This window comes from Hevea brasiliensis, chromosome 5 (genome assembly GCF_030052815.1).
Source record: "Hevea brasiliensis isolate MT/VB/25A 57/8 chromosome 5, ASM3005281v1, whole genome shotgun sequence".
NCBI lineage: Eukaryota > Viridiplantae > Streptophyta > Magnoliopsida > Malpighiales > Euphorbiaceae > Hevea > Hevea brasiliensis.
Window position 1 is genome coordinate 16,049,024 of NC_079497.1, and position 24,747 is coordinate 16,073,770.

Consider the following 24,747-nt stretch of genomic DNA (forward strand, 5'->3'; position numbering starts at 1 on the left):
AATCATTAAGATTAAGGCAACACTTAGCCTATGATTAGATCGATAATTCATTTTTTGAATGTAATTATGTAATTATACTAGTGATACAAAATCCGGTTTTTGCATGCAATTGAACTCTTGATCCATAGTTTACTATGCTAACATAAACTACGGATACTCAATAAACAAAATATTGCATCAACATGCTTATTTTAAAACAATATAAGCAACAATATAATAAAATTAATTAATGATATACAATACAAAAAAATTACAATCTGATTTCATTACAGACTGAAACCTTAATTATTTAGGTCTACTATCTGGTTTCTTTACAAACTAGAAAGATTTATCTAATTTTATTATTTGGAAGGCAAAATCCATTCACCGTAAATCCTCCATCAACAGTAATAACCTGACCAGTTATATAGGAAGCAGTAGGGAAGCAAAGGAATGCCACCATTGATGAAATCTCATTAGGCTTTCCAAACCGAGACATAGGGATTCTACAAAGTAATCGATATATATAATCAGCCAGTTCAGGACTTTCCTGCAAAAAAGAGAAAATTAACCATAAAATATGTGTACCTCTTTCTCTCTTTGTACATGAATCTATTCTTGAAAGTTGAAACATACAATAGAAACGAAGATTGACAAGGCCAAACCTTAGGAAGGCTCAGTGCAAGGTGTCTTTAAATCATAAATTTTGTAGGCCTAGCAGGCGTCTAGAGATAATTTTGATGGTCCCTCAGTCATAAATTTTGCACTGAGAATGCTTAATCTATATAATTATGTGTGGATATAAGAGTGATTAAATGTACAAAACATCTTATATTTATGGGTTTTGGAAATAGCTAATGTATGTACTCTCATCGCTTTGCAGAGAAATTGTTCATATATATATATATATAGGTGAGGAGGCGAAGCACTGAGCAGGTTCAATTACCGTTAGATTTTCCACGAATGGGGTTTTAATTAGCCCTGGTGAAATTGCATTAACGCGAATCATGTCCTTTGCCCACTCACATGCCAGGTTTTTGGTGATTTGATTCAATGCTCCTGTCAGTTCATAATATATATATATATATATATATATCAGTTCTTAATGTTCCAAAAAACAAATAAAATAATGAAAAATTAGTTAAATTGAATATATATATACAGTTATTATAACAAACCTTTAGAAGCTGCGTAGATAGCTGATTGAGAAGTAGCAACAATGCTTACAATGGAAGAAATATTGATAATGCTTCCATTTCCTGATGCCTTTAAGAGAGGGTGTGAAAGTTGACACAGATGATAACAAGACTCAAAATTGATTCCAATTACGAAGGATATGTCTTCAGGACTTATCTCCACTGCTTCTTTAGCTAGAGCTATCCCAGCGTTATTGACCTATTAAAACATATATAACTCTTAATCATGTAATTTAAGTCTCCCAATTAAGTTTTGTATCAAAATAAATAGATTTAAAGAAAAAAAAAGAAAAGAAAATGGGTTTTTCAAAATCACTTAATTTTTTTTTGAATAAAAAATTTAATATATAAGATAAGCACAACATAATCTTCTCAAAGAAAATAAATAAATAAATAAATACAATTAAAATCTTTTATTTAAAAATAATTTTAGTAGAATAGAATAATCTTTAAAAAAATAATGGACTAATTTTTTTTTTTTTAATTTTAGCTGATCAAAGAAATCTTTTGAGTGAAGCTGCTGGAAAAAAGTGGACTTTGATTTCTGATCGCTCTAATAATTGTTGTGTGACCATTTCGTTTGGATAAGTAGTAGCATAATCTTGTGGATATTGTAAGCCTGTCGCCATTAATTTAAAAGAGATTGACTTTTTATTTTTTTTATTTTTTTATTAATTACACTTTAATTGAAAATTCAACGCTCCAACTTCAAAATTAACTTTAATTAATTAAAAATTATTAATTATTTCATTATGATAAATGGTATTAACAAATCAATTTTATACATTTCCCACCAGATTAAATGAACACCATTCTCATGACTAAATTAATGTGGACCGTCAGCCTGTGGCCAACTCTCCTAAAAACTAAAATTCTAGGTACGGCCTAACTAAAATCCAAGAGTCGGTACTCAAAGAAAAAATATTTTTAAATTATTGCTTTTTTCTTCTTAAGAATGAAATATTTGTAATTAATTTCTCTTAAAAAATAAATTCCTTTTTCTTAATTTCAAAAGCAATTAATAGAAGTGTTAGAAAATTGAAACAATTATAGAGATTCTTTAAGGAAATAACACTTGCTTTATACTTTCTTTTTTTCATTATAACTAACTAAAATATTTGACCATAGAAACTAAAATAAAACCATCAGGTACACGTAACCGTTTTTAAAACTCTATGAGCCATGGATGATAACAAGTAAAGTACCCACGAAATCATTTTATCATCTAACCCTAAAAAAAATCTCTTTAAATTTAATTGTGTGATAAGTTAAGGATGATAACAAATAAAATACTTATGAAAATCACTCTATCTGAATTTAAACTTAATTAATATTTTTAAAACTCAAGTCTTCTTAAATTTGATTAAAATTTATTATCAACTATCAAACATGTCTTAAACCTTATTATCATTGTCAGAAAAATACCTGAATTGTTTTAATTTTATATATCTTAATTAATAATCTACATAAAAAATTATTTTTTTATTACTAATTTATATTTTAAAAATTTAATAATTTCATTAAATATTTTAATTCTATTTTATTTAAAATAAAATATAAATTTATAAATATTATTATAAAAAATATAATTTATATTTAATGAAGTATTTAAAATAAATGAGTTTGAGTAACGGATACTCAATATACAAAATCCGAACACATCACGAGTAATATTTTTCAAATCCGAATTCATCCCAAACTCGATTATATACTATCAAAACCTATCCTATTAGAGTTCGATTGAATCTAGTATTCACAAAAACCCAATCTGTTGCCATCCTTATCTCATGATTAGTAAAACCACCTATTTCTTTGTTTTGTTTTTATCTTTTTCATATATATATATATATATATATATATATATATATATATATATATATATATATATGAATAATCATTTCTCTCTTCTCAATGATCTGATTCTTAATACTGGAGTTTATGCTTTAAAGTTTATCAAACAATCTGATAATTCTTGGTTGAGAGACATTTTGTTAATTGTTGTTGAAGTTAATGTTTGTCTCTATCTTGAATGGCCTGTTTTTTCAATGGAATTAATGGTTCAATTTTGTTATATTCATCATATGCAACAAGCTTCTGAATAATTAGATCAGGTATAAAAGATCCACAAAGTTGTTCTACTATACACCTTTTAATTTATTTTGATAGAATTTCATCTAAAATTGAAAAACTCCGCTTTGTTATCTATAACAATTTATGTTACATTTAGTCTTAAGAAAAAGATCATATTCTCTTACTATTTGTATTGATTTGAATTTAATGGATGAAATTTTAATTAATTAATTTCTCTAAAAAAATATTTGATCACAGAATTATTAAACCAAGAGCAATTTGCATCCTAATTTGTAATTACTTTTTCGCCCCATCTACCAAGCTAATGGGCAAACCTAATTTATGTTCCCACGACAACAACAAATTCAAAAGATAAGGACATTTACCAAATAATAAACATGCACGGAAAGCCTATAAATGTGGAATTCAATAAAAACAACATAATGGAAAACGGGGACAACTACAACTCATTAAAAAATAAGACTTTTGCCCAAAACTTCGGGTTGATGGAGGTAATCAAATTGACAATTGCACAGACAAAGGCAGAAGCTACCCATTTACAACCACATTCAATAAATTTGACTTCAACTACTTCTTAAATGCAATAATGTCCTCTTAATTTAAGAGTTGTCCAATCAACAACTTAAATTGAAACCAACAATGTCAAAAAGCACCTTTTTAAACGGTAGTATTCATTGAAAATATAATTAAAGTAGTTGATTATTTTAATGTCACACTCATTTCATATAGACATTTTAGGATGGTTTTACATTTATTTTATCCTTATAATTAAGTACTTTTTATATTTTTAAATTTATTTTAGCTTATTTGTTAATTTTGGTTATTTTATATTTAATTTTTATAATTTTAATATTTTTAATAAGTTTTGTGGTAAATTGAAGGTTCACAATGCATTAGAAGATGATTTGAAGAAATTTGAAGTCTTTAAGTACGGAAAAATGTTGAAAAAATCAAGTTTTAGAAAATTAAATTTGTCGAGATTTGCTTGAAATCTTGCTTAAGATGTTGCTTATGGTATGTCACACTGTTTAGCTTATGACCTGAAGCAAGTCGCAAGTCAAGCATAGCTTAATTCCAGCATATTCAGAATTTTCAACCTCAAACTTGTCGAAATTTGCATGAGAAGCTGCTTGAGATCTCGCTTAGAGTATATCGCAGTGCTTAAGGCATGGCTCGGATCAAGTTAGAAGTCAAGCATAAGTGAAAAACTCATTGCTACACAAAATCTGCTGAGATTTGCTTAAGATGTTGCTTACCCTATGCAAACAGGCTATGCAAAACCCGAAATTTATTGAAAATGTTGCTTAAGGCAAGCAATATCATCAGCAGGCAATTCAGAACGTGAAAAGTTTTGCTGACCTGAAAATTTTTACACCTCATCTCCTATTCATTAATCGGCTCTTATCCATTTTTAGACCTACTTTAGGACAACTTTTGGGACCATATAAAAGCATCATTTTTAGTTTTTCAATTAAGAAGTAAGAAGGAAAGAAAATCACAAATATAAAAAAGGAGGAAAAATGCCATTAATCCTGGACAGAGGAGCTGCTGCCACTATTTTTGAAAGCTCTAGAATTTTGAGATTTTGGATTCTTCTATTTGGGTTTTTCTATTTTTAGTCCCTTATCATTTTTTTTCTATACTTTTTTACCATTTACTCTTGTAAATATCAACATGAGTGAGCAGAATCTTTAGATTTCAGAGTTAGGAATCATGGTTTAGATTAATTTATAGATTTGGACTGGTTTATTTTAGATTTTATATAAATATGAGTTTTGATTCTTTTCCTTGTGTGCCTATTTACTTGCCTAATGCTAGTATCCATTGGGTATTATCTTAATATTTGATTAAAGGATCGAAAGTTGAAAATTATTGAAAGATAGTCAAGGATTAGAATTTAAAATCACCTAGATTTAGAAATAAAATAGAGATTTAAGAGGATTCATTGATTGGTTACAAAACTTAATGGGTTTTAAGTGAATCAAATATCATATGAAAGTAGATTTGGTTTTTTTAAAATACTCTTTGGTTTGTTTAAAACGATATTAAAGGATTTTAGAATCAATCACCTTCAAATTCTATTTTCTCTTAAAATTGAATGAACCAAGATAAAACCCAATTAATTTATATGTAAACCCCAACTCTGGAATCATTTTTTCCATTAATTAGCCTTTAATTTTAATTACTCATTATTAATTTAGTTTAATTGCATCTAAATTAGGAATTTATTGCTTTGCTCCTTATTTATTTTATTTAGATTAACCAAATTTACTAAACTTATTTGCATTTACATTTTATTTCTATTATCATTAGCCTAAATAATTACTTTATTCATAGTTTGGTAATCAAACGCAAATTCTCGTGGAACGATACTTGACTTATCAATTTATCACTTGATATGGCCCATATACTTACGGATACTTAAACATCAAGTTTTTTGTGCTATTGCTAGGGATTTGATTTTTGTTTGATATCGAATAATTATTTGTTTGGTTAATTTGGGTATTTTTATTTTTAATTTCTATTTTACTTTGAGAATTTGTTTATTTTGTTTTTCAGGTGCTTTTATTTTATGAGAATGACAAAAAGTGAAGAAATCAATTTATTCTTTTTTACGAATATTATTTTTTAAACTTAAATCCGATTGTATATTATTTAAATTTATTTTATTAAAATTCGGTTAACTTGAACTCTTGTAAAAATTCGACTTGTTGTTATTCCTCGCTAAATGTCTATGAATTAGCTAGGCAATATCGATGAATAGAAATTGAAATTCAGTAATTTGTCTTGGGAGGACAAACTGAAGCTATATGATCGTGCTAAAATATAATCGAATCTATTAGAGTGTTGAATCAACATTTTAATTGTTTTAGATAAATTAATTTTTATTAATTTAACTTTCTTATCAAAATTTGGATTAATCAAATTAATTTAAACGAATTAAATTTACATCGGTTCGTACACAATGTCAAAATTAATCATTAATATACGAATTGTTTAAATTTGATTGATTTTGTATAAATTAAAATAATTATAAATTATTTTGAATCAAATAAATCAAAATGGAATTTTGAGGTTATCCTTTGAGCTACGGGGATAAGGTTAGGCTGGCGCCCGTAACACAATTTGGATTCTTTTTGTGGCTAACTAATTTTATTATTTATTTAAAAAAATTATATATCATATTTAAAAAATTAAAAATTATTAATTTTTTTAATTTTTTCCATTATCTTTATTAAATATAATAAATATTTATATAATAAATAATTAAGTGAGATAAAAAGTGATTTAATAAATTAATAATATATTTTTATAAAAAATAAAATTATCTAATAATATCGTGTCAAATCTAAAACCGACATATCAAAATGAATATAAAAAAATTTCAAATATCTCAATTAAATTTACCATCAAACAAACGCATTATGTGCAAGAATTCATGGATTTGTTGAAATTATGAATTTTAGAGAATCTTATGAGATGCATTTAAAAATTAATATTTGACATATATATAAATTTATATGAAGTGTGCGAGATTAATTCTATTAAAATTGGGTTATTAATTTCCAAATCTTGAATGTTACCACTCAATACATAGGACACTAAACATAAAATTTCATTAATCTAGAATGCCTTTTTGTTAAAAAAACATATCATCCGACAAGGACTTTTGTTTATTACAACAAAGAAATCAACAGCAGCGACAGCAAAATGAAGACATTTGTAAATAATCTTGGTTTCTCATGGACCTTAAACCTTATTTATATATCTTTATAGCTAGATCTTGAATAGAAAATAGAGGTTTAGTTATTGTTTGGCTGGCAGAAACCATTGATGGTGAATCCTCCATCAACAACAATGACCTGACCGGTGATAAATGAAGCAGTAGGAAAGCAAAGGAATGCCACCATTGATGCAATCTCGTAGGGCTCTCCAATCCGAGAAATTGGAGTTTGACTTATATATCTATTAAAAAATTTTGCAATTTCAGGATAATCCTGCAAAAAGTGGAATCAAGATCTAAGTTGGAGCTCTAAATAACACTAACAATAATAATAACATGATAATGATGATGATTAGGCTTAGATACTAATTATTAATTATTCAATGGTTAGAATAAGGAAGAAAGATCATTTTTCACCCTAGCATGATAATATATTAATTAAAACAATTTGGTAAGATATTTTGCTACTTAATAGGGCGTGAATTGAAGAGAAATAATTACATGTAATCGTTATATATATATATATATATATATATATATATATATATATATATATATCAAATAGATTTAATAATTGATTATGATAAAACTCACATAAAAATCACCATATAATCAATATTTATAATGCCACTGTTATACATACAATAGTTGTGTTCTAAAATTTCTTGTGAATTGGAGTATAATAAATAGACATTTTTTCTGGGTATTGTTATTCTTCTCTATCGCATGTTCCATATGGCATAGAAGAAAGATAGTTTAACCAAAAGCAATTGAAATAGGAAATTGTACATGCGAAGGAAATTATTAAAATCAAAGTGCAGTTTCTAAACCTGCTTTCCAGTTTCAATGACAGGAGTTCTGATTAGACCTGGAGAAATTGCATTAACGAGAATGTTGTCCTTAGCCCACTCACATGCCAAGTTCTTTGTGATTTGATTTACTGCACCTAAGCAAAGTAAATTATTTGACTTCTTTAGGTAAATTCTCATCAGTAGTTTAGTCTCCAATGAAAATAAAATAAAATAAAATAAGATTAAAAAAAAAACCTTTAGAGGCTTCATAGACAGAGACAGAAGGGATAGCCACCACGCTGGAATTGGAGGAAATATTTACAATCCTTCCATATCCAGATGCCTTAAAGAGAGGATATGAAAGTTGACAAAAATGAAAAACTGACTCAAAATTGGTGCTCATTATCCTGGAGATGTCTTCAGCAGTATACTCTACAGCAGCTTTGGGCATCCCTTTTGCAGCGTTATTCACCTATAAAACCAGAATTCTAGCTTTTAAACTCTCTCTCAAGTTTATGAATCAAAAGCAATTTAAAAAAAATGAAAATAAAAGCTTCTGGTAATTTATGTTCTTCCATTGACAAATTCTAGACTCTTTAATTTCTATAAGATTTAAAGGTAGATTTACTTAAGCTTACAAGAATGTTGAGCTTTCCATGAAAGATGGAGGAGACAGTTTCCATGAGTTTCTCCCTTTGGTCTCGATGAGACACGTCGCATACAGACCCAGTTACTTTGAAACCTTTGCTTTTCCATTCTTGCAAACATTGATCAAGCTCCGTTTGGTTGCGTGAACATGTGTGCACTGCAACCTCAAATCCTGCTAATTCTTCTACTATAGCATGCCTAAACACATAAAGCCACTGATTATTAGTAAAAGAAGAAACCTTAAGTAAAAGAAAAAAAAAAAATAAAAGGGTAAATCACCCAATGCCTCTGGAGCCTCCAGTAACCAGAGCTGTCATTCCCTTGAGGGACCATCTCTTTTCCTTAAAATTGAGTACATCCGCCATGATCGTTCTCTGAGTGGGTGTGTGCGTGTCTTTTCCCTTAACGCAGTAAATAACAGATACCTTGATTGAAGATAGTATACCGTTTTATCGAAAATGTACTTTTAGATATTGGTAATAAGATGTCATGGATTAGCTATTTATATTTTGTTTCTTGGAAAATTCTTGCTACTTGCTACGAAGGTGTATATGACTGAGTCAGAAAGCTTTGTTAAGTATGTGAATTTTCTTTTTTTCTTTTTCAATTAGGCTTGATTTCAAATATTATTAAAAAATAATTTATAAAAATTATTTTATTATTTTAGAGTATTTATAAGTAAAATATATTAAATTTAATGTCAAATTAATTTTTAAAATCTCACTAAAGTTGGTATGAAATGTGGCCTTTAAAATATTAACCACACTTGAAGGGAATCACTAAAAAAATAAAATAATTTTGGAACGGAAGTTTTCATTTCTAAAATAAAGAATTTAATTGCTAATTTTATTTAATAATAGAAAAGCAAAATATTTCTGTTTTTAAATTTCTTGTCTCCAATTAATTTTACAAAAAAATTTTTTGCCTATATATTTGAATTTTATTTTTTAAAAAATTTTCAAGTACATATTTTTAAAATTATGAAAATTGGCCGTAAGTAATATTGAAAATCCGAAAATAAAATGGCAATAAATAATATTGAAATTGAGCAATGCAATTAAACAAAATAATTGTCAACAGTAATGGCATATAGATTATATTGCTTGTCAATTCTTACAATGACCATTAAACCATCTCTCCATCGTTTGAAATTCTCTGTCGTCGTTGACTTTGTAAAAAAATTCCTTAATATTAAATATTAAATTACTCTTCTTAAATTAATTTAAGTGAATTTTATCAATAAAATTAGAAATTTATATTATAAAGTCATATTATTAAGAATATTTTATTTAAATATTACTTTCAATTCTAACGTGAAAATTATGAATTTAATAAAAAAAAAAAAATTCGTTATTGGCTGAGCGGAGTTATTCTTCTCCTTCAATTGCTAGTTTTTGTGGTCTAGATGTTGTGAACGTCTCTTTTTATTTAAATAAAGGTAAACTATTTGGTTGTCTTTATATTTTAATAAAAATTAATTATTTAATTTTTATATTTTAAAAAATATATTATTTAGTTTATATATTTTATTTTTATTAAATTATTTTATTCTTTTATTAATTATTTTACTAGTTAATACTGATCAAACTACTGTTTAATTTCTCTATTTTAATAAAATTAATTAATTAATTCATATGTTTTAGAAAAAATATATTAATTAATCTTTATAATTTAACTCTTTTAACTATTTAATCATATATTATTTTTTATATAAAAAATATCCTAATTCTTTTCTCTTTATTTATTTTTTTATCTTTTCTTATTTTTCTCTCTTCATGTTTTTCCTCCTCTATATTTACATCATTCTCCTCCTTATTTTCCCTTTATTTTTATTTGTTAATGAAAACGGTATAAGCTGTCTCCACAAAAAAGTTAACAAGTTTGCTTAGATTTTTAAAAAATCAAAGAAAATCATTTTTTAATAGAGAAAAAAAAATTGATGTCAAATGAATTAAAAATAAAAATAAAAAGGTAAATTCAAATTAGTCTCTACATACCAAAATTTTTATTTTTATTCAATAATATATTTTTAAAATACATATACTAACTAATTAGTTTCAATAAAATATAGGGACTAAATAGTAATAATTTTTAAAATATAGAGATCAACTAATAAGTTTTTTTAAAATAAATGAACTAAACAGTAGCTTAAATAGAATGAATAATGAAAAATTTGATAGTGAAATTAAATAATTTAATAGAAGTAAATTATAGAAACTAAATAATATAATTTTTAAAATATATGAACTAAGTAATTAATTTCGTTGAAATATAAGAATTAAATAATAATTTTTCTCAAGTAAAATATGTTTACTTATTAAAAAAAAAAAATCTTAGCTCCATTGAATTCTTCTTTTCCTGAATTCTCAGGAAATTGTATCCCACATGTGAAAAGTAAATAACACAACATCAAAAAGATTAAAAAAAATTTAAATTAACAATCCTTACTTTATTGTTACCAGCACTCTCATTGTTCTTGTTCTGCTTCTTTTCTTCTATAGCTGAAAAACAATTTTTATTTCATAAATAATCAGCAAAACAATATTAAAATTAGTCAACAAAATAATAAAAAACAATATTAATCACGACAGTAAAATAATCAAAATAATCTTTTGCAACATCAACCAACCACTTTTGTCTAAAAAATGGTAAAAACTAATTAAAATCACTTTTTCAACATCCATCAACAATTTTTTTTTTTCTAATAAATATAACAAAAATTAAAATACTTTTTGGCAAAATCAATATCTCAAAAAAATTATCAAAGATAATCCAAATTAATCAACAAAACAATATTAAAAATAATCAACCAAATAATTAAAAAAATATTATCAATTAAATCACAATCTCTCGTATTAAATTATCAATTTAATCAAGAAAACAATTTTAAAAAATAATCAGAAAAATAATTAAAACCAATATTTATCAACATATTACACTAAAATTATTATATTGAGATTAAAAATTTTCACTCAAAAGCTATTTATTTGTCTCTATATATTTTTAGAGACAAATAACTTGTTTATCCCATTTACTGCTATCTCTAAATGTAATTAGAGACAAATATGAAAATAAATATATATTTGACACTAATTTAACTTTGAGAGGTAAATATATTTGTCTATATTAATAACTTATAGAGACAAAAAAAAAGTCCCTTTTTCATTTTAGCAAATTATATTATTTGTCTCTAAATCTATTTTAAAAGACAAATTAAATTGACTTTAATAATCTATACTATACTAAAATTTCCAAATTTACTTTTAAAATCAAATAAATTTTTCTCTAATAATATTTTCTAAAAATAAATTATCTTGCAACTCATATTAATTTCTTCATATCATTAACTATTAATATAAATGCATTTAGTATCTTTAATAATATAATATTTATTTACTACTACAATTTAAATGAAATTTATTTAAATTACTACAAATAAAAAAATATTATTTAAAATAAATAAATATAATTTTAAAAAATAAAATATAATTAGCAAGCCCCATATTTAAACCCACTTTTTAACTTGAAATGTCAAGGGATGAGGATTGCCTTTCATAGGAAAATTATCACCTCTCAAGTTCTTGAAAAAACGATGTGAGATTGTTTTCTTCTTTTTTTTTTTTTTTTACAAATTATTTTCTTAATTTATAATTCATAATTTAAATTTTCAGTTCATCATATAAACACTTTATTAAAATAAAGAACTAATAATATATTATATTATATAAACAAATTTTATTATATTTATTATAGTACTTATATATTTTTAAGTATAAATTTAATTAAAAATAAATATTTTTAATATATGTATAATTATTAAATTCAAATAATCAAAATATTTGTAGTTTAATAATAAAAGCGTTTTTATCAAATTTTTGAGTTTTTTTTTCTTAAGAAATAAATAGCACTTGTTAGCTCAATGATTAATAACAATATGTTGATTAAATGCTTTAGTAATATAGATTAAAAGAAAAATATAATTTATTTATTTTAATATATACAAACTATGACATCTTCATTTTAGGTAGTTCCATACATTCTACTGTTCCGGTGACTAACGTCTGTTCGGACAGTCAGAATGTCTGGAACCACACTTAAACTAGAGTGATTAGTCATAAATTGGTTGAACAAAGATAAAGTAAAATTAAAGGAAAATGAAAGAAATAAAATGCAAATTGGTTAAATGAGTATAAGCCGATAGCGATGAATGACCTCACTGGAAAGCTACTAAGAAGCGACTGTGGATTTAGGTGCCACCCCAAACTCATGAGGAACCCAATGAGACATTTATTTAATACTTAAATAAGGGATTAATGGAAATGAAAATGTCAAGGAAATGCAAGGAAACCAATGCCAATCGATAAAGACAAACCATAACCTGATAAAGGGCATTTTGGTCATTTCACTTGGAGAGTTGATTTTTGATCAAAATGTCAATTAAGCTAAGTGAAATTTATGTATTGAAATATGAAAAAATTTTGATGAAAATTTAAATGAAAATGTGTAAAGAAAAGAAGAGAAATAAAAAATCCAAATTTATGACATCGTGATGACCTAAGCATGACCTAATTAAAAACTAAAGACATATGAATGGTGGACACCTCATTTTAATTATCTTAATTTAAAGTCAATTATCTTCATCTCCTTTCCATAAGCTGCCATCCACCTCTTCACCATTTTCTCTTATTTGTTTCCCTTCCTTCCACTATTAAAGCATCATCACCAAGCTTCCAACCACTTGCCTCCCTTCATCAATTTTATTGGAAACCTTGAGAAACCTCCATATCTATCCTTGAAGTGAAGAAAAGACACTAATATTTCAAGCAAGAAATCTGGCCAGAAGTTGGACACTAAGGGGAAGTGAGGTTTGATTGAATTAAAGGGTGTTTGAAGGTTGATTGAAGGTAGCACACAAAGGTTAGTGCTATGAACTGAACTTAATTTTGAAGTTTGATAAGTTTGGTTAGGGTTTGATACATTTAGGAATTTTCTTATCTATGTCTTATTGTTTGCGTACTCCGCAAGTATACGGGTCCTTTAAGTAGTAAAAAAAAGATATCGTCCCACAAAGATTTATTGTTTGAGTACCAAACTATAAAAGTCACGATTATTTGGGCTATCGATAGTGTATTTCAAAAGTAAAGTAAGAGATGCAGCAAAATAAATTGGGAAAGTAAGGAAATTATAATGAATTAAGCAATTAAAATTCTAAGCACTATACTAATTTACTAAAATTTCAGCAAGTAATTGAAGATTTAATTAATTAATGGTAAAAATTGATTCCAGAGTTGAGGTTTATGAAGTAAATTTCATTGGGATTTGGATAGGCAAAACCAAGATTAAGGAAAATACAAGTTTGAAGGAAGTTGATTCTGATTTCCTTTAATTTCTCTTTCAAGCAAACTAAAGAGTATTTTAAAGGAAACTAAACCTTATTCTCATGCGATGTTTAATTACCCAAAACCCTTTAAGCACTTTAATCAACTTGAAATTCCTCTTAACCCACTAGTTTATTTCTAACACTAGGTGATTAAGTTCATTATCTTGATTATCTATCATAAGTTTTCACCTCTCGGTCCTTCAATCTAAGATTAAGAATAAAATCCAAAGGGTACCAACAGTGGGTATGTAAATAAGCACACAAGATAAGAATCAAAACTTATATATACTAAAATCTGGCTAAAACCAGTCCAAATCCACAAATAAAACTTAAATCATTATACTTAACTCTAAAATCTTAAGTATCTACTCACTCATGCTTGTATTTACAAGTAGAAAATATGAAATAAAGCAAGAAAACATGATAAGAAAACTAAAAATAAAAGAACTTAGAAGAAGAAAATTCAGATCTCTGAAAATGGAACCTGGAAAACGTCACTCTGCAAGTGTTCTTCCTCCAAAAATGGTGTGATTCTGTGACACCTCTCACCCGACTACAATGTAGCCGAGCAAGGAGTGCTACATTCAGTGCCGGAGCACCCTAATTTATCTTACTTTATTTCTTTAAAAATTTTATTCTCGTTATATTTAATATCAATTATTTTTCGACGGAGAAACTAACGGAGTTTCTCCTATTTTATTATTGTTTGACGTATTTTACTATTCACCTATTTGAAAATTTCAATAATATTTTAAAATAAAAATCTCATCCATACTAATCATAATAATCTGATTAGTTCAAATATTCTCTATACAATTCAATTTCATATTCATTTTCATACATTATCATTCATGCTCCATTCACATATCAAAATTCTCATATTTCCATTAATTTACATAATTTACAAAATAATTATATAATCTCATAATTTACATGATGTATAAATTGATTACATATGAAATAGCTAAACTAATGTGAGCTCTATCTACATGCATTGCTGAGGAGGTGACAACCTTGAATACTTCAGACACTTCTGCAGATCAGAACTCTAAAATCTCTGTTTAATATTTGTTGGGCTTTACCTTCAGTAACTGTGTGAGGAAACAAATTCATCACGCTAAGCATTGCTGCTTAGTGGTGCAATAATATAATAAGAAAATAATATCTACAAATAAAGAAAGAAATGGATCATAATTTGAATACTCTAGAATTTAATCTAGTTTAATATAATACTTCTAGTACCAACTATCTTTTGTTCTAATTTATTCCTCTTCAGAAGCACTTAATTTCTAAATTCACAGTAATAATATACAATTCCCATAAATTCTAAGAATATTATCCTTAACTTTATACTTGATTCAGTAATGTTTCTATTGCCAATCTCTCTCTCTCTTTTTTTTTTCTCATTTCATTCAACACTTTCTAATGTTTTTAATTATTAATATTATTAAATAATTTCAATAATTTACACTGCCCAGGTAACCTATGACAGGCTGACTAAACTGGATAACAGGCCGTTGGCACTGGACACCGCAGTGCCTCGGGCCGTCATACCATGGGACGCAGAACGTCAACCATGTATGCAGTCAGAATGGCTAAAAAGCCATGATAACATATAATCGAGCATAAAAGCCATGAGTGCGGGCATAAAGCCATGAATACAGGCATAAAACCTTTCGCAGTACTGCTAAAACAATACCCTATTGGCATGCCAATCTATCCAATCTAACACACTTATCTAGGCGATACATGGACACATAGTACCATTAAGTGTTCATAAGTTTCATTATTTCATTATAGGTTCTAATTATAATTTCTAGCATTTTAATCTTTTTCATAATAGAAACATAAATCTCTAAGTCTAATATTTACATAATTTATGCATTCATCGTAATTTATATATTCATTATATTATCCATAATGATCACAATTTAAAACAATGGTTCACATGTACCATTGTATTTAAAACATTTTTCCTTTCTCATTTATACATTCGAAAATCTACTTATGTAATTACAAATTTTATATTTCAAGTTGGATTACTAATATTTTATGAATTCTATTTGTGATGGGCATAAAAGCCCTAACTACCTATTCGCATCAATTAAGTGACTTACTTTTCATGTTTCAAGCAATCCATGAACATTTCATGGATTTCAAATTTATGGCCTTAATTTTCCTCTAACAATTTTGACTAGGATACATAGTCCACATTTGTCATACGATTCTAAGCATTTAAGCTTAGGATTAGTTCTAGGTCTTCATCTTAATTTGCTAATCATTTTGATTACTATTCACCTTACTAGTCAACCAAAATGTTGACTTTTTCATACTTAATAGATATGTTAATTCTAATTACACTAAGATCCCACATTTTGAGTTTTACATTTGTTAGTATTAATTGCCAATTGCAATTTAAAGTCCCCTAGATGCATTTCTAAATTTTCAGTTTTGATTACCTAAGTTTACTGTTCTATTAGACAATTCTACAATGGAAACTGGGCTAACTTTGCTTCATCAAAGTTGTTCCTTATTGTGTCTTCTTTAATTCCCTTTTTGAATCACTCCAATTGGAGTTTTGTAGCTCAAGTTATGGCCTAAATACCATAACTGGCCGGATAGGGCAGTACCCAAAATTTCTGGGCAGAATCCATTCTTGCAGTTTTAGTGTCCTGAGTTTGGTGGGTAATTTCATTAAGTTCTGATCAAAATTTAGAGTTGTGTCCTTCATAAAAGTTGTCCTAAATTGTCTAAGCTTTCTATTGATATAAATTTTAGGTCAATTTGACATTTCTACAGTGAGTTATGACTAAATGAATGAACACTGTTCATTTGATCATTTTGGCCAAGCAGAATGTTACCCGGATTTGGTCAATTTTTAGGGCATCCTAAGGTGGAGAAATGGCATAATCGAAGAGAAAGGGATTATAACTCATTGTAGTTGAAGACACCTTTTGTAATGTAGTAGTTACACCTTTTGTAATGTAGTAGTTAAAGAAGTAAATATATTGGATTATATCTAAAGAAGACTGAGAGGACTAACTAATATATTTACTATGAGTAGTTCGATATAATAGTTCTCTTGAGTGTAATTAGATTGATGAGTAGTATAGCTTTGAGTTTGTAACTGATGATTTATTTATTATTTGAGCATAGAAGATGATGGTTTTCCATGGATGTAGCCCTATATGAAGAGGGTGAACCATGTAAATATTAGTGTTTTGTGAGTTTGCTTTATTTTTTTGTAGTTTATAAGCTTCCACAATGTGTAACACTTGGTTTCAAAGTAGGAGATGATCTTGGTATGTTCAGTTGAAGATGGAGCTATTGTGACATATAGAAAGTCACACAAGCAATGATGGTGTGTAAGCTCAAGGTGGTGGAGAGTTGAATTTGAGGTGGAGCTTTTGATGCAAAATCAAGAAATTGATGGCACAAGAATTTTTGAAGAAAGAAGTAAGTTACATTCATGGTAAAGATTAAGGACTTAAGATTTGAAGGGTTCAAGCTCAAGTATGAAGAATTGATGATTTGATGACACCCAAGAATTCGAGGTATGCGATATATTTTATGTCAAGATGGAGATTATTAGAATTATGATTTAAAATCCTAGTGTAATTTAAAAAGACCTTTTCCTAATTTGTGTGGAAGAGTAGAACTCTTATTTTAGTATTATTCCTAAATTGAGTGGAACTCCTAATAAGATTAGGATTGAGGAAATTAACATTATAAATAGGAGAATGGTGGAAAGATTATTTGGCTTTGTCCATAAAGAGTGGCTTTACCTATTGAAGAGAGTGGCTTTTAGCCTATAAAGTGAATGGCTTTGCCAATTGTTGAGGATTTGGCTTCGCCTATTGATGGGAGGCTCTTGCCTATTGCAGTCCTATGAAAGCAAAAAGGCTTTGGCCTAAGGTGGAGAAATAGTATAATCCAAGAGGAAGGAATTATAGTATATTGCAGTTGAAGATACTCTTTATGGTGCAGTAGTTAAAGAAGTAAATATATTAGGTTACATCTAAAAGAGACTGAGAGGACTAACTAATATATTTAGTATGAGTAATTTGATACAAGGTTTCTCTTGGGTGTAATTAGGTTGATGGTAGTATAGTTTTGAGCTTGTACTGGATGATTTATTTATTATTTAATTATAGTGGATGATGACATGCCTATAGATATAGCCCCATATAGAGAAGATGAACCATGTAAATATTAGTGTTTTATGTGTTTGCTTTATTCTTTTGTAGTTTACACGCTTCTACAATACACAACAATTTGTATCAAAGCAGTGGATGATCTTGGTAAGTTCAATTGAAGATGGAGCTGCTGTGACATGTAAAAATTCACACATGCAACAATGGTGTGTAAGCTCAAGATGGTTGAGAGTTGAATTTGAGGTGGAGCTCTTGATGTAAAATCAAGAAAATTGATGGCGCGAGAATTTTTGAAGAAATAAGCAAGTTACACTCAAGATAAAGATTGAAGAGCTAAGACTTGAAAGGTTCAAGCTTAAGTATGAAGAATTGATGATTTGATGATGTCCAAGAATTCGAGGTATGTGATGAATTTTGTGTTAAGGTAGAGATTGTTAGGATTATGACTTAAAATCCTATTGGTATTTGAAGAGACATTTTTCTAATTTCAGTGAAAAAAATATTTTTTAATAGGATGATGAAATATTTCCTATATAGAGTAAAACTCTTATTCTAGTGTTATTTCTAAATTGAGCAGAACTCTTAATCAGATTAGAATTCAAGGAATTAACACTATAAATAAGAGAATAGTGAAAATTTTATTTGGTTTTGCCTATAGAGAGTTTCTTCACCCATTAAAGATAGTAGCTTTTAGCCCATGGAGTGAATGACTTTGCCAATTGCTGAGAATTTGGCTTTGCCTATTGATAAGGGCTTTTGCCTATCACAGTTCTTTGAAGGGGAGGAGGGCCTAAGGTGGAGAAAGGCAAAATCTAAGAGAAAGGGATTGTAGCCAATTGTAGTTAAATATACCCTTTGTGGTGTATTAGTTAAAGTTATAAATATATTAGGTTATATTTAGGAGAGACTGAGAAGACTAATGAATATATTTACTATGAGTAGTTTGATGTAAGGGTTCTCTTAAAAGTAATTGGGTTGATGGATTGTATAGTTTTGAGCTTATAATGGTTGATTTATTTATTATTTGATTATAGTGGATGATGGCATGCTCATGGATGTAGCCCTATATGGAGAGGGTGAATTTTATAAATATTGATGTTTTGTGCATTTGCTTTATTTTTTTGTAGTTTACACACTTTCACATTGCACAATAATTGGTATCAAAGTAGGGGATGATCTTGGTAACTTCAGTTGAAGATGGAGCTACTGTGATGTGTAGAAAGTCACAAATGCACGATAGTGTGCAAGCTCAAGGTGGTGGAGAGTTGAATTTGATGTGGAGCTCTTGATGCAAAATCAAGAAAATTGATGGCGTGAGAATTTTTAAAGAAAGAAGTAAGTTACACCCAAGATGAAGATTGAAAAGTTAAGATTTGAAGGGCTCAAGCTCAAGTATAAAGAATTGATGATTTGATGACACCCAAGAATTCAAGGTATGCGATGGATTTTGTGTCAATGTGGATACTGTTAGAATTATAATTCAAAATCTTAGTAGAATTTGAATAGGCCTTTTCCTAATTGAGCAGAAGAAATATTCCTCAGTAGGATGATGAAATATTACCTATATGGAGTAAAACTAAGGGTGGCCATGGTCCGGTTTTGAACCGAAATAGAACCGGAATCGGTTCGATCAAAACTGGATCAAAACCGATCAAAATCGGAACCGGCTTCGAACCGGACCAAAACCGTCCTTCTGCGGTTTGGTTCAGGTTCATATTTTTTAAGAACCGTGAATCGGCGGTTCCGAACCGGATTGAATTGACGATTTCGAACCGGATTAAACCGGCGATTTAAATATAAAAAAATTCAATAAATATGTTACCTCACTCCTAATTCATTTATATATATCATTAATTCTCTACACAATTATTCTCTGCATTTTCTTCAATTCTTAATATTTTTTCAATTTTTCTCAAATTCTCTAAATAATTATTTTCTACACTCATTTTAATTTCCAATACTCTCTCAATTTTCCTAATTTATTATTTTATATACTTACTGAAATTTTTAATACTATCTCAATTACTTTGTTATTACTTTAAATTCTCAATAAAATTTTCAATACCCTCTATTTTAATTTTTTTTTCTCTTTTATACTTTTTAATTATCAATTATTATATAATTTTTAAGAAAAGGCAAGTAATAGAACTACAAATTTTTATTCATCTAAATCCTAAAAGGATATTTAGGCAAAATTAAGTTCATACACTTTTTGCTAATTTCTTTAAAAAAAATTAATTTCATCTCTAGTTTTTTAATCAGGTTCAAGTCTTTATTTATTAAATTTTTCTTAAAGATAAATTATTTTCTTTTTTTTTTCTTATTTTATTTTGATTGAAAGATTTCTAAGAAGAATTAAAATATTTTTACAAATATAACTTAAATTTTGAATCAATAAAATTTTTCTCTAATTTTTTTTTTATCTAAGCTACCCTTAAACCATCCCTAAACCGCTTTCAAACCGTCCTCCAAACTGTCTTGAACCGTTCTTTTTCGAACCGCCCTTCAAACCGTTTTAAACTGTGGCTCAAACCAGAACCGACGGTTCAGGAACTGTCTTCCAAACCGTCCCCTGGTGGTTTGGTTCAGGTTCATAATTTCATTGAACCTAAACCAGCGGTTCAGGAACCGTAACTGGCGATTCCTGAACCGTGGCCACCCCTAAGTAGAACTCTTATTTTAGTGTTATTCCTAAATTGAGTAGAATTCCTAATCAGATTAGGATTAAAAGAATTAATACTATAAATACGAGAATAGTAGAAATGTTATTTGGCTTTACCCATGGAGAGTGTCTTCGTCCATTGAATAAAGTAGCTTTCAGCCCATGGAGTGATTGGCTTCGCCAATTGCTGAGGATTTATCTTTGTCTATTGATGAGGAGTTCTTGCCCATTGCAATCCTGTGAATGGAAAGAGGCTTTGACCTAAGGTAGAGAAAGGGTATAATCCAAGAGGAATGGATTATAGCCTATTGTAGTTGAAAACACCTTTTGTGATGTAGTAGTTAAAGTAGTAAATCTGTTGGGTTATGTCTAAAATAGACTGAGAGAACTAACTAATATATTTTCTATGAGTAGTTTGATGTAAGGGTTCTCTTGGGTGTAATTGGGTTGATGGATAGTATAGTTTTGAGCTTATAATAAATGATTGATTTAGTTTTTATTTGATTGTAGTGGATGATAGCATACCTGTAGATATTGCCCTTTATAGAGAGGGTGAACCACGTTAATATTAGTTTTTTGCATATTTATTTTTTTTTATAGTTTACACGCTTCTGCGGTATATAACATGGAATTTAATTTGTGATAAGGTTCTAAGGCATAATTTTTTGATTTGGGCTTGGTGATCTGCAGGCACTTTTTGAAAGCTAGAGTTGAATTTTTTCTTTTTTTTTTTTTTTTTTTTTTGCTAGTTTATGGTTTTTGTTGCTTTGGGCACTGGATGTCAATATGTTGTTTGTCTCTTGGATTGAGCCTTTGGGTAGGTTGAACAGGGGAATTTTGTAATATTCTGTTTGATGTTCCCTTTAGTCTCCGTATTTGGACTTTCTTCTGTCAGGTTTTATTTAATTTAGCATGCTTTCCTCTAAATTGAGTCTTTTGGAGAGGCCTATTGATCAAGGCTTAGAATGATACTAAGTTTTTTTTTTTACCTTTAAATATGAATAAAAAAAATCTTACTTATAAAAAACATGCTTACTTTAAAATAATATAAGCAAATATAAGCAACGAGATAATAAAATTAATTAATGATGTACAATTAAAAAATTACGATTTGATTGCATTCCAAATTGAAACCTTAATTATTTAGAAAGTATCCGGTTTCTTTACAAATTAGAAAGATTTATCTAATTTTATTATTTGGAAGGCAAAATCCATTCACAGTAAATCCTCCATCAACAGTAATAACCTGACCAGTTATATAGGAAGCAGTAGGGAAGCAAAGGAATGCCACCATTGATGAAATCTCATTAGGCTTTCCAAACCGAGACATAGGGATTCTACAAAGTAATCGATATATATAATCAGCCAGTTCAGGACTTTCCTGCAAAAAAGAGAAAATTAACCATAAAATATGTGTATCTCTTTCTCTCTTTGTACATGAATCTATTCTTGAAAGTTGAAACATACAATAGAAACGAAGATTGACAAAGCCAAACCTTAGGAAGGCTCAGTGCAAGGCGTCTTAAGTCATAAATTTTGTTGGCCTAGCAGGCGTCTAGAGATAATTTTGATGGTCCCTCAGTCATAAATTTTGTACTGAGAATGCCTAATCTATATAATTATGTGTGGATATAAGAGTGATTAAATGCACAAAACATCTTATGTTTATGGGTTTTGGAAATAGCTAATGTATGCACTCTCATCGCTTTGCAGAGAAATTGTTCATATATATATATAGGTGAGGAGGTGAAGTACTGAGCAGGTTCAATTACCGTTAGATTTTCCACGAATGGGGTTTTAATTAGCCCTGGTGAAATTGCATTAACGCGAATCATGTCCTTTGCCCACTCACATGCCAGGTTTTTGGTGATTTGATTCAATGCTCCTGTCAGTTCATATATATATATATATATATATATATATATATATATATATATATATATATATATATATATTTCTCTCAGTTTTAATGTTCCAAAAAGTAAATAAAATAATGAAAAATGTAGTTAAATTGAATAAATATACGCATTTATTATAACAAACCTTTAGAAGCTGCATAGATAGCAGATTGAGAAGTAGCAACAATGCTTGCAATGGAAGCAATATTGATAACGCTTCCATTTCCTGATGCCTTTAAGAGAGGGTGTGAAAGTTGACACAGATGATAACAAGACTCAAAATTGATTCCCATTACGAAGGATATGTCTTCAGGACTTATCTCCACTGTGTCTTTAGCTAGAGCTATCCCAGCGTTATTGACCGTTAAAACATATATAACTGTTGGTCATGCAATTTAAGTCTCCCAATTACGTTTTGTGTCAAAATAAATAGACTAAAAAAAAAAAAAGGATGAAAGAACATAGAATCACAAGGTTGTAAATGGCAACTTATTTTGGATTTCATTTTTTGAAGCTACTTGTTATAAAAAAAATTCCTTGGTTCTGTTTGGATGAGGTGAGAGAAGGATAATTAATGGAACGGTAAGGGAGGGTAAGAAAAGGAAAGAGTGGGGAGGGTTATAATAAAAAAAATCTCATGTTTGAAAAGAGGTGAATTAATGGAAAGGCAATGAGAGGTAATGTGTATTCTTTATGTTTAGAAAGAGGTGAAAAAATGGTAAATAATTATTAAAAGTATAAAAATACCATTTTCTATTAGATATTTTATTAAATGGTAAATTCATTATGATAAATCTTAAATTTACAAATAATAATGGTCCACTATAAATAAATCACAAAATTAATAAATCAAAATAATAATGTACAAATCTAACAAAGATTGAATAAAAAACAGATTATTTAAAAAAAATGATAATTGAAGTATAATAATTGGAGCAAACTATTGAAAGAATAAATAAAGAAAATAATAATTGAAGTATAATAATTACAGCAAACTATTTAAAAAATAAATGATTGATAGTGGAGATAATATATATGGCCACTTAAAAGAGAATATATTTATTTATAGAGGTACACTAGGTTTATTTTTAATGAGTATAATTGAATTTTTAATAAAAAATTAAGGATATAATAGGAAAATAAATAAAAAAAAATTTCAGCTCTCACCTCCCCCTGCTTACACTCCAATTTGGGGTATAAGAAAAATTGAGATTTGAGGAATAAGGAAAGGTAAACTTTACCCCTACTTATCCTTACCATTTACTAACTTACCTCTCTCTAAACATGGTTATAATAGTTACTTACCCCTCCTTACCCTTATTAATCCTTCCCTCACCCTCACCCTCACCCAAACAGGGTGTTAGAATCTCATTGTCTCTCTATTATTCCTTGGATTATCTATTTTTATAATTAGAAGAAGAGATTACTTTACAGAGTCTATTGAATTAATAAAAAGCTTAAAAAATGAAAAATTAAAACTTACAAGAATGTTGAGTTTTCCAGTAAAGATGGAGGAGACAGTCTGCATGAGTTTCTCCCTTTGGTCTCGATGAGATACGTCGCAGACAGACCCAGTTACTTTGAAACCTTTGTTTTTCCATTCCTGTAAACATTGATCAAGCTCTTTTTGATTGCGTGAACACGTGTGCACTGCCACTTCAAATCCTGCTAATTCTTCTACTATAGCATGCCTAACCTTGCAGTAGGTATCTCCAAACAGTTAATTTAAATCAAAGCAAGCTATTAGTCAGATTGAAAGAAGGAAAAGAATTGTTAATTAATTTGAGTTACCAACCCTATGCCTCTTGTTCCTCCGGTGACAACAGCAGTCATTCCCTTGAGAGACCATCTCTTTTCTCTGCTATTCAGCTCTGCTTCTGCCATGGCTTTTTTTTTTTGTGAAAAATGTGGACTGATACGTAGACGAGGGCGAATTATAGTAATTTGCTTAAACCCGAGACATAAACAAAGACAAGGATAATCTTTCTAAGCAGAATGCTCTAAAGGATCCGATGTACAAATAAAAAAAAAGATTTATTTTGACATGAAATGGATATATCCATAAAACTCTAACTTATATTTATGAGATGATAAAATATGGCAAAACCTTTACCAAAAATTGGTTCACGAAGAAACAGACGTATTGGTTCGCGTAAGAATTCACATAAAATACCAAAAGGAGTTATTCATGTTCAAGCAAGTTTTAACAATACTATTGTGACCG

General features: G+C 28.3%; 2 protein-coding genes across 5 annotated transcripts; both read right to left on the reverse strand.

Annotated features, from left to right (window-relative positions):
- Positions 1–202: 202 nt before the first annotated feature.
- LOC110640452 (tropinone reductase homolog) lies at positions 203–24,421 on the reverse strand. 3 transcript variants are annotated; one of them, XM_058147089.1, is made up of 5 exons: positions 24,319–24,421; positions 24,007–24,219; positions 1,158–1,374; positions 926–1,038; positions 203–529 (listed from the first exon to the last, which is right to left on the reverse strand). In XM_058147089.1, the coding sequence occupies exons 1-5, from the start codon at positions 24,370–24,372 to the stop codon at positions 329–331; spliced, it is 798 nt and encodes a 265-aa protein (XP_058003072.1). In that variant the 5' UTR covers positions 24,373–24,421; the 3' UTR covers positions 203–328. The 3 variants fall into 3 exon arrangements, with proteins under 3 accessions (XP_058003072.1, XP_058003071.1, XP_058003073.1); XM_058147088.1 differs by having other exon boundaries at positions 24,007–24,214; positions 24,319–24,420; XM_058147090.1 differs by lacking the exon at positions 926–1,038 and having other exon boundaries at positions 379–529; positions 24,007–24,214; positions 24,319–24,415.
- LOC110668868 (noroxomaritidine/norcraugsodine reductase) lies at positions 6,868–8,912 on the reverse strand. 2 transcript variants are annotated; one of them, XM_058147092.1, is made up of 5 exons: positions 8,709–8,912; positions 8,420–8,627; positions 8,037–8,253; positions 7,821–7,930; positions 6,868–7,264 (listed from the first exon to the last, which is right to left on the reverse strand). In XM_058147092.1, the coding sequence occupies exons 1-5, from the start codon at positions 8,792–8,794 to the stop codon at positions 7,070–7,072; spliced, it is 816 nt and encodes a 271-aa protein (XP_058003075.1). In that variant the 5' UTR covers positions 8,795–8,912; the 3' UTR covers positions 6,868–7,069. The 2 variants fall into 2 exon arrangements, with proteins under 2 accessions (XP_058003075.1, XP_058003074.1); XM_058147091.1 differs by having other exon boundaries at positions 7,821–7,936; positions 8,709–8,910.
- Positions 24,422–24,747: the final 326 nt, after the last annotated feature.